This window comes from Mizuhopecten yessoensis, unplaced genomic scaffold (assembly GCF_002113885.1).
Source record: "Mizuhopecten yessoensis strain PY_sf001 unplaced genomic scaffold, ASM211388v2 scaffold7629, whole genome shotgun sequence".
In the NCBI taxonomy this organism is placed as follows: Eukaryota; Metazoa; Mollusca; class Bivalvia; order Pectinida; family Pectinidae; genus Mizuhopecten; species Mizuhopecten yessoensis.
Window position 1 is genome coordinate 95,256 of NW_018407143.1, and position 16,401 is coordinate 111,656.

The following is a 16,401-nucleotide window of genomic DNA, read 5'->3' on the forward strand; positions in this document are numbered from 1 at the left end:
CCACCCCACCCCCACCCCACCCATACAAAGTATTCATTGAAAATGTCAAATTAATTGTTTGTGCAAAATAAAGAACATCAATGCAGGCACGGAGCAACGCTTGTTGCCCTTTTTTGGCGAGCCTGTACGACCGGAAGAAAGAAAGTTTGCACTGCTCGGCTGATCACTGCGGGATGGTCTGAGAGTGCCCGCTATGACCAGCTATGGTCCATTTATTGTTTTCAGTTGACTGGGGTGAAGCGGACCTATTGTTTAATTGTTCAGGTGTTTCACACGGACAACTTACCTGAGTTCTCACCTTATAAAATCCATTAACGGCAGAAAAAAATATCATAATAAGGGGAGTCCCACCTTTGACCATATCATAATAAACATTTTTTTTGCGTAGTTAAAGAAGGAAAAAATCGGTACTTGGGAAAACTATAAGAACCGATATATCATAATATAACCGATATAATAATAAGTGTGTTCCACTGTACCACAATATGACACGTTGAGACGGGCATATAAAAACAATGAGATAGATTTGTATTACACGTTGATGATTATATATTATTCTATTATTCTATTTAGATTTAACATTTTCAACTTGATTTTTTTGTAACTCAAAATATAACCTTTAATATTAAGGATATCATTTTAATAACTACATACTTGATTAGACTGTCTTCCCAATGAGGTTATCTGAAATCAATGACTTTGACCTTTTGAGATCAGTGTCCTTGACCTTTGAAGAACAGTGAAACTTGAATTACCTCTTGGTCCAGGAGGCGTTTTTCCTCATCCAGCCTCTCTATTTCCTCCAGTCTCCACTTCAGTTTCATTTGACGGATATTTTTCTTCTGACGTTTTATCTAAAGATAAAGACGAAGATGTTATTGTTATAAATTACCACTTTCTTTTTATAGAAAAGCTGTGTCATGGAATTGCATTGAGTGTACATGCATAAATTCAGACTTAGAATGAAAATAAACTCCCCTGTTTAATTATTTCTTATGAATAGGTCACTTTAAGCAGAAATAGCTCACAGTAAAACCATCTTTGACATTGAGGGTATACCAAAGAGATTGCATTTGGGACAGAAAAGGTTTTTTGTTTGGAGTAAAAGATGTTCTTCGTGGGAGACAAAGAAATGGTTTTTGGGAGATAAAAAGAATGGTGTTTGTTAGAAAAAAAGGAGTAGAGAAAGCAACATACCTCATCCATTGCAGAGTTGAAATCCTGGGGCACCAAGAGGGTATCATCGTCAAGGCCAACCAGCATGGGATCTGACCGACTCCGTCTGTATTTAACAATAACTTATCTTTAACTTCATCATATTGTGGACATTTTTTTTTTTTAAAAGCTCTAGCTAACAAATGTTATGGTGGTTTTTTTTATATCTTAATCTAGCTCCTTCAAAATGCAATAATTTATGAAAAATATGTGCATTTCTATATCAACAATATTGGGGTAAATCTGCTGTTACATGGAAGACAGCTCACCTTAGAAGGGGGAAGACTGGTTCATATTCCTCCTCTGTGAGTTCCACAACCCCACTCTGTGGAGGAGGGGGACCTATGGGGGTCGACTCTCGACTCAATTCTTCTGTAAACAAAACCATATACATAAAAAGGTTTCTACTGATACAAATCCTCCACTTCATAATGGGTTGTGAGTTGAAGAGCCAGATTTTAGGTAAACGTATACAGTTATACAACATATCAATGCTTCTATGGTAATTTTAAGATTTAATCAAAGTACTGAAAGTACTGAAAGCTAAGGCAAAAGTTATACTAAGATATATATATTATTTTTGGAAAGGGGAACAAAATAAAGACGAAGTTCCCATCATATTGTACAGAAGGATTAACTGTTAATTTTGTTATAAATCATAGTTTTATGTAAAAGTTTACCACTGTGAAGTTATTTTTCTTATGTGTCCAGTATATCTTTATATGCTTGTCAGAAGAGGGGTACCAAGTGTTCTCTAGAATATATTATTTTAGGCCTTTTAGATAATTCATTTGCATAGGAGTTGCTTCCCTCTGTCCATATTTCAAACGTCAAAAACTGAAATTGGCTTTAAACCATTAAATAGATTATGCACAGATTGTGTTCATCTTTAAACTTTGCCTTTGTTGTTGAATAAGATATCAACCAAGTTTCATCAGAATCTGGCCTTCTCTGACAAAGTTAATTGGCAAAAACCATTGACCAATCTGAGCACAGTATGCTAATTAATTATGCATGGTTTTCACTCAACTTTGAACTTATCATCGAAGTTTGTATATTGATCAAAACATATTCAAGCAAATTATCTTGTAAAGTGTGGACATTGACCAGGGTATGCATGCTTTTTAATATGCGTGAATTATGTTCAAGTTTCAATTTTGTATCAGTCTGTGTATATTGTTTATACACAAACCCAAGTTTCAATAAAACTGAACAATATTTAAGGATATTAACTTGTTGAAACCAAATTGTGGACAGACTAGTGGATGACTGTTTTCCATACAATGTACCTTTACAAGTCTGTCAAAATTTTTGAAAAGCCTTTAAAAACAGTGTTTCACATATTCACTGCAGTGAAAAGGTCTCTACTTATGAAAAATGGAATTATTTTGCATCAGTATTTACTGAACAAATAAGATAAAAAGCACTCTAATACAATATAATACATTGTTGTATGTTTCAATATTGAATAAGATAACCAAAATATAATAGAGTTACACTATTTTCCCTCTATTTCCATTGCATAAATTCTTCACAAAAAGAAATGTATAGCATATGTTTAGCTTTATCGTTGTCGTCATAGGCTAGCATTTGAAATAAGATGCACATATCAATTTCAAATATATTTTAAAAGAGTACTGCAAATGTACCATCTAGAGCACATACTATGTTATTACAGTTGTCATTATTGTTGGTTTTGATACCATTGTGCAACAAATGTTGACAACAAGACTTATTGAAAGTTGAGCTTGCATGTGTATTTGTTTGTAGTGCATGATTAGATGTTCAGAATGATGGAGCAAGTTTTATACATTTTGTTTGAATACTTAGTTAGGAAAGCACCGACAATTACCCTGTCACATGTACAGGTTGTGTAGCTGTAGCCTTCACCTTGAATGTATGAACTTGACCTTAAAACTGTCTTGAACAATTGATGTATGAAATTTAGGAATGAACTTTCAAGAAATATAGTTGAAAACTTAAGAAACAATTGCTTTCATTGACATAGCCAAGATTACATCTTGTGTGGGATTCCTCTCATATATATCACACAAGATTTGATATCAAAAGTTGGACACGGTAAAATCGAGTGAAATTAACAAATATCAAGTTACACATTATAACTTCATTTTATTTTATTGATATTGAGCATAAGCATTGATAAAAGTACAATTTATAACAAGGATGTTACATTTCTTTTACTGCTTAACATTTGCGTTGACTTTTAATTTGACTGGACAAAAACTAGTAGGAACCCATGACCAGTATTTCTATCTTTTAAAAAGATATTTTCAATGTTTTTCAAATTTGCTCCCAGCACCCATAGTGTTATATTGATCAAAACAAACGTAGATTCCAACATTAGTGCCTTTAGTCAGTAGGGGCTGTTCAATCACACTCATCAGGCTTTCAGCATCAATAATCACAGATCCAATCTGTTCCACTCCCAAGTAAGGATCACCATCTTCTCCATTTTGCAAGGAAAGTATTTGAACTATTCGCTGTTGGAAGGATCTGTGGACTCGGCTGTCATGAGCCTGAGAGAAAATGATTTAGTCAGAGGTTCCTACTATATACGGTAACTGATAGACTTAAACATGTCATGTCACTCTTGGTACAGTTCTTGCAGCCTTTTGAAAAAGCTCATGAAGTCCTCAAAGGTATGAGAGAAGGGGTTCAGTTCCTATTTTTCATCCTCCTTCCTCCCATCAATAACCATCCATGTCTGTTGTAATGTTGATTGCTTTTCCCCTAAAATAGAAGATAGTCACCAAATAATTTCTGCACCAGCGATAATAATGTTTAGAGACAATATTCAAAAGAAATAGGAGGCATAGCAGTATGATGAGCTTGTACAGTGAGAAATAAGGCATTACAGCTTAGGAATTCATTAAAATGGTTCACAAACATTTCAGTAAGTCAATCTCTTTGGTAGCAGAACTAAATATAAACAAAATGTACATAAAAGTCAACTTATAACACCACATCTCATGGGGGCTTAAGACACCTTAACTGGTTTCTTAGATGGTAAAACATGTGTACATAAAAAAGGTAAAAAACAAAACAACATTATCTCTCTTTTTATATATTAGCCTTCGAATTGAAAAGCCTGATAAAGTTGAAACAGTACTCTTGTGGAAAAAGAAGGAAATATTTTCTTGAATCACAGTAAAAAAAAGAGGACAGTTTAAACACACACACCTAGATATTCACAGTTTTCATTAATACAAAAGATGAAGCAGTACATCACTCTCCCCTTGTTGTTTCCAGAAAAAATAAATTAACCAGGAAACATGGAGATGTCCATTGCACTCCTTTGTTTTGCTTACAGTGTGCAAATGTGCCTACTATGAGCTTATAAGCTTTCCATGTGATGGTTTTGTTTTTTATGTGCTGTACCCAAACGTGCTTAATGTGCTTAAATTACCAAGTGCTGATGTGCTTACCGTGTGCAATGTGCCTATCATGTGCAAAATGCAAAATGCTTATTGCAAAATTGACATAAAATAAATATTGTTGTATCTTGTAAGTTAAGGATTTTAACTGTAGTTTTTTTGAATATATGACTATATAACTTTTCCCCAGTATGAGATTTTTTTACACCTTTTGTCATAATCCAAGTTATGTTCAGATTTCAGACAGAAGATACTTTAAAATTGTACAACTCAGAAAAGGTTATTTTTTTTATTATATTTCCATTTTTTCTGCAAAGAATTATTCTATCTCTCAAGTTATAAGTGATTCCTGTGTGACCTAGTAATGATCATTAAATAAGGCCAATTAAAACAAATATTGTGTTTCTGCTAACCCCACAGATACTGGACACACTTATAGTAATATGGTGTGTATAAACTATCACACATTGCTTATTGGTGTGTCTGGCACCTGTGGCTAACCCGACTTTGTTTATAACATGTTTTTTTCCAACTGAATCAGAAGAAATGTAAGGCCAAATATCCTCACAAACAATGTAAAATCAGTTCACAACTGAGCCTAGTTCGAAAATTTTTTCCGGAGCACCTTGTGACGCTGTTATTCACTAGTGTAAAAAGTCCATTCATTTTGTTTGTTTTTGCATAATCACTGCTATACATACCGTTGAAGCACCTTCCTTTTTGTCATCGCCGCTGACATGCTTGGCCACAAATCACCGAAATCGGGATCCAGATCCTTATTTATGAATCAGTTGTATGTAAACGTTGCCGAAATGTATGCATATTGTTCGATGTCAATGCTGCTTAAACAACCTGCCTTACATCATAAAGACAACACTCGCCTGCATTTTCGTCTTTTCCACTGCGCGTTGCGAACAATATCTAGGCCTAACACAAAATTAAAGTAAAATGTGCGCATGTCTAAGGCTTAATGTAAGGGAGATCACTCGTCTTCTTCCCGTAGTACATGTCTGAAATCATTCCGAAGGCGAAATAGATTTATCTTCATCAAGTATTCAGTTGTTGTTGTTATTGTGTATAATGAAAAAGATCATTAGATTAAAAAATCACTCGGGCTGATATCGGGACTCTCGGTCTGATAAGGGATATGATATCAAAATGGTCATATAATAACCTCTAAATATTTTATAAATAGCAAATAAGTTAATAGCTTACAGTTAAGTTCTTAATAATTACAAACTTAGTTTAGAAACAACTTTGGACGAAACAACTCGGGGGCTGGAACGACCTGTAAACTAGCATATAGGTAGGTCGTACATCTAAATATGGGTGTCATGACCAAATATGGAAATTGTAGTAAACATGACGGCTTCAGTAGTAATACTATATTTGGCCATATAAGGAAACGGATAATTGAAATAACATCACACGTGATCTAACATGGCGGTCGTTTCTATTGTAAGAGTTTTTAGAAAGGACTTGTTATTTCAACGAATATGTAATATTTTGATAACATTATACTCATATGAGGTGTGAATCTTATATATTATTACAGATTAGCACTTTTGATTTTGCTCAGTTAGTTGGAACAGAACCGCTTCATAGCTCTGACCAGAGATGTATTATACGTCTCTGCTCTGAACACACAATATATAAATGTAGGCCGGACGTAAATGCAAGAGTCACACATTTTAGCCAATCAGAGGACAGTATTTCCGTGTAACCGCTTAATCTAGCGACAGTTCCAAGAGTAAATATAGAGTGTATTTTTCATAAGAATACGAAGCTGTAGAAGGATACTCAGTTCTAACTAAGAATACGATTATATCTAATTACTTAAGAGTTAACTTGACTCCGTGGTAATGGATTTTATTTGCAGTTTGCTTAGTATTACTGGTAAATGACGTATGTCTTGTTTATGAATATCTGAGCTCATTAACTGAATTATTTTACAGGAAGTTGCGTGAGGCATGCATGACCTAGTCTACTTGCACTTCCCGATTGAAATAAACAGGGGGCATTTTCAAGACCAATACGACGTTGTAATATGATCGCATGTTCTAACAAGGAAATGAATTATATTTACAAGCCATTCACTTGAATTTGAGTCCAAAGTAGTGCATAATAAAGACAGTAGGTCCGGCATATGATTCAATTTAGTACCATCTGCTGTCACTAGAGGGGGCATAGGTGGAGATGACATTTATGAATATCTTGAGCTCATTACTGAAGTAATACCAATAGCTTGTGGCTAACGAATTAGCTAAAAAAAGTCTGAAGCTGGACAAACTAATGACCAGTTTTCTCTCTTTCGAACCACAATAATAATAACAAAAGGCCCAGAGGGCTTGTATCCCTAACCTAGATAATTAAGCAAACATGGGAGAATATTCTCATTAAATATAATACTGCAATTATTTCTAAATATTAGCTCTATCTTAGCAACTTCAGTTCTTCATTAAGTCCATTCTTTCTGCCCCATAGTTTTTTATTTTCTTTCAACATTAACATAAACTTCCCCTATTGGGCCCTGCCTCTCTGCCCAAGGGGGTCACACCCTTAATTTATACAAAATTGAGTCCCCATTAACCAAGGGTGCTCTGGACCAAATTTGTTTACAATCCCTAAAATTATAAGGATTTGTATTACTGTATTCCCCCATGAGGCCCAACCCTTCTGCCCAACGGAGGCCATACCCTCTGTTTATGCATAATTGAATCTCCTTTGTCCAAGGATGCTCTGGACCAAAGGACTATGTATGGTTTGGGCCTGTTTTGGCCCCCAAATGCATCAAAATTCGAAACCTTTAAATGAACTTTGAAATGACTGTTTCTTTAATTTCGAATATCTCCTAAATACTATTATGAAAACATTTATTTATATTTCCAATTATTGTTGCCATGGTAACAAGTTCAAATTTGCATAAATTAGAAAAAATTGAATATTCAGTAAATATTGAGATATTTTGCATAGTTTTTCTCCTAGAAACTATAGAGCGCATGCTGGAACAAACTAATCAATATCAAAGGATAATGTGTAGGCATCTGTTATACATCTAAAGGAGAAATATAAAGTTTGTTCAAGAGTGCGCTCTATGGTAGCTAAGAGAAAAACTAGGTGAAAACCTATCAAAATTGACTGAATAATCAAATTTTAATAATTTATGCAAATATGACCTGGTTACCATGGCAGCCAAAATTGAAAACACAAACAAATATTTACATAATAGCACTGGGGAAGTATTCAAAATTAAAGAAACATTTGTTTGAAAGTTCTATTGCAGATTTTTAATTTTGATGGATTTGGGGGCCAAAAAAGGCCCAAACTATACATAGTCTAGTTAAAACCCTTCCAATCAAGCTAAAGAAGAAGGATTTTAACTATTCACCTCAATTTCCCCTATTGCCCGGAGGGGGACCATCCTCCATTTACACAAAATTGAGTCCCCTTTGCCGAAAGATGTTCCAAGCCAAATTAATCAAAATCCAATGAGCCATTCTGGACAAGTAGCGTTTTAAAGGAAAAGGTTGATGAAGGGACAGACGCCATGCCACATTATAAGCTCATCGGTCCCTTGGACCAAGTGAGCTCAAAACAGGTATAACCCTTTCTTAAAGGATTTTCCATGGATTTATGTGAGCACTTATCTTCACTGACAACAAGTGATCCCAAATGGATCTTGGTGCCCACCATATTATCATCTCCATTAATTCTATGTCAGTCCAATCTTTTTTTTTGCATAAACGGAGGTCGTGGGTGCTGAGGGGCGGGCCCCAAGAGGGGAATTTGAGGTTTAAACTTGTAAAATCCTTCTTCTTCTTCTGTACCAATGGAGTTATTTTAACCAAATTTGGCCTGGGGCATCCTTGGGCAAAGGGGACTCAATTTTATATAAACGGAGGGTATTGCTCCATGCCAAATTATTGCAAAGAGATCCTTTTCAAACTTTTTTTTCCCAATTTGGGAATTCTCCCTTCACTATAGAAGCAACAAGCAGTTTTTCCTCAGAGTTATTTCTCTTGTCAATGTTTTCATCTCTCATTTTGATGCTTTACTTTGATAAGTCCTGATAGCAACATCAGTAGAGGATCAGATGTTGATAGGTTCCGAATTGGACTTGTTGCAGTTTCTTTCTTTCTTTATGTTAAATTTGATTGTTTGGAATTATGCATAACAAGATATGATCTATATAAAAACTTCTGAAGGAAATGACTCAAATAAAATAACTCAACAAATATTTTGTAAAAGTGAGAATGGTAATATTATATTTCAAATTATTGTTACCCTTTATGTTAATGCCATTGTGAAGTCCTTAAGTATGAATGTGGAATTTGAGAAATCATTTAAGCTGAACACCATTATAAAAAAATAGTTTTCTATCATATGGTCTCCATCCTTTATACCAAACATCATATGTGACTTGCCTGGTTTTCCATCGTCTACAGGAGCCTCTCCTTTCAAAAGTTTCCTTTTTTCATATGGGTTGACTTTCCCTGCCTTCACATTTTCCTGGTATTCAGCTTTGGCTTTGTCAAGTTGTGTTAGATCTTGAAATGACAAGCTCTTGTCGTGGATGACTCTGTATGGTGGACAATAGGAAACATCAATGAATGTTTTCATTCAGACTTATCAAATGTTTTTCTTAATGATCATTGCTTCATGACAGACAAAACACTACTGATTATTTTGGATCAATAGGGTTTCTGATCAGGTAAAAGCAATTGAGAATCATTGTCTCATCTCCCAAATGATGCTAGTCTTACTGGGGTTTACTTCCCAGTAGATACTAGTATCTATGCCACTGGGTAGACTGAAGCCATCCAGGTCTTGTGGTAGCTAACTAGCAATACTTGACAACACACTCTTCTGTTTCCCATGAACAGGGCTTTTTCTGTGATATGCTAAATCACATAAGTTCTATAAAACCCTTCCCATCAGGACTTTTTACCTATAGTTTGAACAATGTTCATATTACGATTTCTAAGTTCACACACTGCAAAATCAATGTAGACAAGTTTGTATGACAAGATTAACTCCCTTACTTGAAACTCTCCTGCAAATCCTGTCCTGCTTCTGTGACATCATCCTCTTCCTCTTCTTCCTCGCTTTCCTCATACTCCTCCTGCTGAGTAGAGGACCGCTCACGAATATCCTGTCCCAAAATAACGGAAGGCTGGTATTCCGGGAAAAGGACTTCCTTCACCTTGACTGGTGGAACATCAAGTTTGGGAGGAGCAGGCATCCAATACAAACGTGATTCGTCCGACTTCAGAATTATCTGTGCACCTTCTACTGTGATGTCATCCTGCTCAAACTGTGGAAGATAAAAGGTAGGAGGAACTAGTAACATAAACATAATTTTATATATCATCAGTTTGAAATTAAACTGAGTAATAGGATCCCTTTCATGATGAACAATAAAAAACCTTCAGTAGACCATTTTTGATAGGGTTAAAAATAACTGCTTATCATCAAACATTTTAATATTTCCTATGATCATTGTAGGAAAGTCTGTAAAGACTAGAAAATGTTTGTAATCCTTGGTACTATGGTTGACATATAAATAGTTACAGTTACCTTAGCATTGACCTTTGGAAACAAAATACAAACTCATATTTGACCTTTGTAAAAACTTTGAAACTTTGATAAGAAATTGCTAAGAAATGCAGTTGGTATAGAGTCATGACATCATGACAATGCATTGTAAGGGGAGAGAAGGGGCACAATTAACCCTATACACCCCCCCCCCCCCCCCCCCCCCCCCCCACCATGTATCGACTCATGATCACCTTGTTCTCTGTAGACTTGTAAATAAAAGCATCCACTTGCCATTTGCTCTTTAGACTGTGTAAAATATTGACTCACTAAACTCCGTCGAGTCTGTATTAGTATTATTTTTATATAATTTTATTTTTTGAAACATTTTCAGCATTACAGAATAATTACAATATTAATTTTTACACTCATTTTCATTCTTCAACCAACATTTAATACAAATTTTGTAATTTTTTTTTTTAGAGAGAATGAGAGAANATTCTTCAATTAACATTTAATACAAATTTTGTTATGTTTTTTTTCAGAGAGAGCGAGAGAGAGAGGGTGGGGTGGGGAGGGAAGGAGCAAAAGAGCTTTTACAGAAATAGAAAAAGACAAAAAGCGGTCAAAGTGGTAAAGATGTTGAGTCCATGTGTGTCCATTTATTAGTGCAACTATTCATTTAACCTGAAACATAATATTAATTTTAATTTCAACAGTAAAGTGGCAGGGAGTTACATTTCTCTCTTTTAATCAAAATTTAACTAACAGAGGTAAAATATACACATATATTCTATCCTTTTTGGGTTTGTCAGGGATTGGGAGTGATTTCTAATAATTTATTCCATTTCTTCCAAGAATTTCCATTTTTAAAGCAGTATCCACTCCTTTGCCTATAGAAATATATTTTTGAATTCTGTAGTGATCTATAATAGCATTTTTTAAAGCATGAATTGATAGTTTGTTGCAAGCATCTTGATCTATAGATATACTGTTTCATTATTAGTAGTATAAGGTTATCAGTTGTATAGTAAGTACTTTTATAGTTATGCATGCCAAAAATGAAAGTTTCCTTATTAAAAGTAAATGGAATAAATAATGAGTCTAATAAAAATTCAAAGTTCTGAAAAAATTACTGTACTTTTTCACACTCGCATCCCATATGAACTATCGTTACTATTTCTGTTTTTCAAAAAAAGTAGTATGGAGTTTCTACCAATCCTATCTTAAATATATGCGAATTGGTTGTTAAAATGTGATGATTTATTCTGTATTGTAACCAGTGTAACTTAGAATTTTTTGAAACTTGAAAGGGTGTTTTATATATACAATTCCATGTTTCATCATCTAGATTAAATATTTCATTCCACTTTATTTTACCTGTTGCTGTGATATTATATTTTGTAGAAGTCCTTTGACCCTTTGATATTTAAAAAAAAAAAATCTCAAGATTAAGTGGAATAAAAGGATAACTAACAACATCATTAACTATTTCCTTATGCCTCAGATATTTCCTTACTGCTCGAACTATTCCTTCAAAGGTAAGGAAATTAGTTCTTAAGTCATATTTCTCCATAAATTCCTGATAATTATAACAAGAGGCCCATGGGCCTAAACGGTCACCTGAGTCTACAGTATTTATTTTTGTTGTTGAAATATGTACCAATTTGAGTAAAAAATAGTATAATGTTAACTTAACTTTGTCAGGACCATGAGCTGATCATTCCTAGACCAATTTTAAGTGAGATCGGCCTATTAGAACTTAGTAGCAAAATAGCGGCCATGGCAGCCAAATTGTATTTCTGATTGACCCGAAAAATAACAACACTTTGTCAGGACCATGAGGCGATCATTCCTACCAACTTTCAGTTCAATCGGCCCAGCAGAACTTGACTTTAAGTTTGAAATGTAAAATGTTAACGGACGACGGACGACGGACGACGACGGACACCTTTTGGGCCTTAGGTCACCTGAGCTAAAGCTCAGGTGACCTAAAAAGTACATGTTTTCGGGTCTTTTATTATATCATTGATAGTAATTACTCCCTTCTTATACCATTCTTTATAAAATACAGTTTTTTTTCTATTGTTAAAAATGTACTATGCCAAATAGGTGTTTTCAGTATTGTCCTATTCCCATTTATCAAATTTTCTTCCTTATTATGGAGGGTTTTCCAAGAGTTTAGAACATCTTTCCAAAATGGATTCTTGCATTTTTTTTCACAAATATATAAGTATTCTGATTCACAGTCATTTATTAGATTTAGAAAGTAATCTCCTGGTCCATGTTAGTTTTAATGCCTTAATGAAAGTATGAATATGTATCATCTTGAGCCCCCCTTCTGCATAGTCTTTTATGATAATACCCCTTCTTACTTTGTCAATTTTTCCACCCCAAAGAAAATTATACAGTTCTGAATTTAGTTTTTTAATGAAGTGTTCATCTGGATTTGGTAAGGATATAAAAAGATGATTAAATTGTGAGATAAGCAAAGACTTAATAATGTGAATTCTCCCAATTGGAGTAAGTATTCTCCTATTCCAGTTTCTTAAGATTAACTTAAGTTTTTCCATTTTTTTATCATAATTCAGATTTGGTATTTTATGTAAATCAATGTGAAAATCAATCCCTAATACAGTAAACTTATGGGTCGCCCAATGCAAGTTCCACTCTGGAAAAAAAGTTTCCTCACAGTATTTTTTGCTTCCTATCCAAATTACTTCAGTTTTAGTTGTGTTTATTTTCAATCCTGAAATTTTGGCAAATGTGTCTAATTCCCCTAATGTCTCTCTTAAAGAGTTTTTTGATCCGTCAAGAATAACTGAAGTATCATCAGCATATTGAGATAGTAATATTGGTGTGTTTTCTATATTTATTCCTTTAATACTATTAATATTTCTAATTCTGATACCTACCTGTAAAATAACTACTTACCACATTCTCTGCACGTTGTTTCCAGATCATGAAGGAATCTTCCCTTGAAGTTGTCATATCATCGTCAGCCTCCATCAAAACCCGTCTGGCAGCTGACACAAGTCTGTCCTGCTCTGTTTCTCGTTCGACGTCTGAAGCCTTTGACAGCTGTGAAGCTGTTTCCTCCTCTATAGTCTCCTCCTGACTTGGACCTGAGCTTCCAAACTATCATGAAAATACAATATTGTCTTCAGAGCAAATTATCATTATTCTTTTTAGTTTCCAATTTTTTGAAGAAAATACCTAAAAGCAACTAAATTGAGGTTTTTGAAGTAAAGNAAGACAAGGCATGAATCTCACTCCTCCTTCGACCTGAGGCCAGGGCAACAAGGAATACCACCTTGTAAGTAACAAACTTCAAGGAGGCAGACGCTAAAGGCTCATAAGGTGCCCGCATCAGCGATTCGAGCACCAGTGGCAAATTCCACTGCGGAGCCAACTGCCGGACCCTAGGCCTGTCCAACCCAAACCCCCTAATCAAGGCAGAAAGAGAGGAGGACGAGCCTACCTCCGACCTACCATGAACAGAGAGAACACTAGCAATGGCCGTGCGATAACCAGCGATAGTGCCAGGGGCAAGATTGCGGTCCCTAAACAGCCAAAGAAGGAAGTCCGCAATCACCTGGACAGTAGCCTTGATCGGATCAACCTTCCTGCCGACACACCAATCACAGTAAATCTTCCATCGTGACTGGTAGACGGCAGATGAGGAAGCCCTAATTGATCGAGCGATGCGATCTGACACGTCCCTAGAAAAGCCCGCCTGAGCGAGGCCTCCTGAGATAGCTTCCACGCGTGAAGGTGGAGGATCTCCGGACGAGAGTGCATCGTCCTGGAACGAGGCTGGCGAAGGAGGTTCGCTCTGAGAGGAAGAGCCAGGGGCTCTTCCACCAGAAGCGACAAAAGCTCCGGAAACCAAGGCTGCCTCGGCCACAGGGGCGCTATCAGGAGGAGGGAACACTGATGCTCCCGAAACTTCTGCAGCACCCTGCCCACCATGTTGAAGGGTGGGAATGCATATGCATGCATTCCCTCCCAATCCAGAGACAGAGCGTCCACGGCCCAAGCCCTTGGATCTGGTACCGGAGAGACAAACGTTGGCAACTGATTGTTCAGTGAAGTGGCGAACAGGTCTATGTGAGGCCTGTCCCACACCTGACAAATTCCCACGAAAATCGAGGGATTCAGTTGCCACTCTGTCAAAACCGGCTGGCGGCGCCTGGAAAGAGTATCCGCCAGAACATTCAACCTGCCTGGTAGATGCTTGACACAAATTGTCAACTGCATTTCCTGACATAGAAGCAGAATGCGGATAGCGAGGGCACACAGGGTGTGAGACCTGGTTCCCCCCTGTCTCTCCAGATACGCGACAACCGTAGTGTTGTCCGTAGCCACACAAACCACCTTGGAATGCAGGATCTCCCGAAAAGACTGCAGAGCCAACAGAACAGCCCTCATCTCGAGCACATTGCTGTGCTCCGAGAGCTGTTCCCCAGACCACTCCCCCGACTGGCAACGCCCGTCGAGATAAGCTCCCCACCCTGTCATGGATGCATCCGTGTACAGGGTCATAGTGGGAACTGGCTTGGACAAAGGAACCCCTCGGAGAACATTGTCCTGATGAGTCCAACAGCGTGCATACTCCTTGACCGACTGGTTCAGAGGAAGCAAGACTTCCCAATCCCTTGAAGAAGGGACCCAGTTGGCAAGGAGAAACATCAGGAGAGGCCTGATGTGAAGTCTCCCTAAGGGGACCACATCGGCCAGGGCGTTGAGATATCCCAGAAAATGAGAAACCAACATACCTTGACTTGAGACCGGCCGATGAAGGTCAGAGCAAAAGCCCTGGCCTTCTCGAACTTCTCCATCGGTGGAAGGGCGATGCCCTGAACCGTATTGAAACGGTTCCCCAGAAAAACAAAATCCTGAGATGGGGGAACCTCCGACTTTTCTCTGGAAGGAATGAAGCCGACCTTGAGTAAGAGTTTCAGAACCAACCGGGTGACCTGCACCAGAGACTCTCTCACTAGGTGGAGCATGAGGGAGTCGTCGAAATAGATGTGAACATCTATTCCTTGAGAGTGCAGGAATCCCACGACCAGCTGCAGCAGCTTGGTGAAAACCAAAGGTGCAGTCGTGAGCCCGAACGGCATGGCCCGGAACTGGAAGACCTTTCCGTTGCAAGTAAAACGGAGGTACTTCCGTGCTGACTTCTTGATGGGGATGTGGATCTAGGCGTCCTTTAGATCTACTGAAGTCGCCCACATTCCCTCTCTCACGGAGGCGATAATACCCCGAGGAGTCTCCATCTTGAAGTGAGGAGAATCTACGTGCTTGTTGAAGGCACTTAGATCTATGATGGGACGCCACGCCCCGGACTTCTTCCGAACCAGAAACATTCTGGAGTAGAACCCGGGAGTGCATCCCGACATAGGAACCTCCTCGACCGCGCCCTTGGAAAGCATGGTCCTTACTTCCTCCTGGAGCGCCAGAGCCTTTTCCGGATCCCCCGGTGGAGGAAAAAAGATTGGCTCTGACGCTAAGGGCGGATCCCGCACTAGCGGAATGCCTAACCCCTCCTTGATCACAGACAAGGTCCATGCGTCTTCCGTAATTTCCTTCCACTCTGGAAGGAAAGCAGAAAGACGACCCCCCACAGGAAGATCTGGTCGAGGCAGATCGAGACCTTGCCAGGCAAGAGAATCGTCTGCTGACCCGAAGCCTAATCCTGCGGGAGAAGGACCTAAGCTTGAGCCGAGAGGACTGCATTCCTCCCGGCCAAACTCGTCGTCTGACACGACCAAGGAGGGAAGAAAAGAGTCAGGAACCCTTCTTCTTACCCCCAGGAGGGTTCTTACCCTTCTTACCCTTCCATTTGTTGCCCTTGAAGGGAGGCTTATACTTGGGCTGCGCAGAGGACTGCGAAGCCGAAGGTTTAGCCTTCTTCTTAGGAGGCGCTGACCCCTGCGAGGTACTGGCCTTCTCAGCCTGAATCCTCTTCACCAGAAGTGCAGAGGCGACCGAGTCCTCCTTCAAATCCTTCTGAACAGAAGGAAGGGCCCCTCCAAAAAGAGTGGACCCTGAGAAGGGGGCAGTCAACAGTCTGGAACGGTAAGGCTCATCGACCGGGCGATTTTTCAAAACTGAAAACCGCCTAGCCAACAAGACATTGACGAGGGATGACACCTGTAAAGCTGCCAGCGCTCTCAATGCCCCGTTCAGGGCAGAGGTCACTCTGTCCTGGATGTCGGCCTGCTCTGTCTCGGTAATCCGACCCTCAGGC

General features: G+C 38.1%; 1 protein-coding gene across 1 annotated transcript in view; it reads right to left on the reverse strand.

The window, feature by feature from the left end:
• Positions 1–16,401, reverse strand: part of LOC110454008 — a gene marked incomplete at its 3' end in the record, with an annotated part of 185,417 nt that overhangs the window by 84,588 nt on the left and 84,428 nt on the right. The window contains exons 18-23 of the mRNA XM_021503294.1: positions 13,080–13,283; positions 9,653–9,924; positions 9,035–9,189; positions 1,485–1,587; positions 1,198–1,282; positions 756–854 (exon numbers count right to left, since the gene is read on the reverse strand). Of these exons, the coding sequence (XP_021358969.1) occupies positions 756–854; positions 1,198–1,282; positions 1,485–1,587; positions 9,035–9,189; positions 9,653–9,924; positions 13,080–13,283 (918 nt within the window). The remainder of the gene's footprint in view (positions 1–755; positions 855–1,197; positions 1,283–1,484; positions 1,588–9,034; positions 9,190–9,652; positions 9,925–13,079; positions 13,284–16,401) is intronic.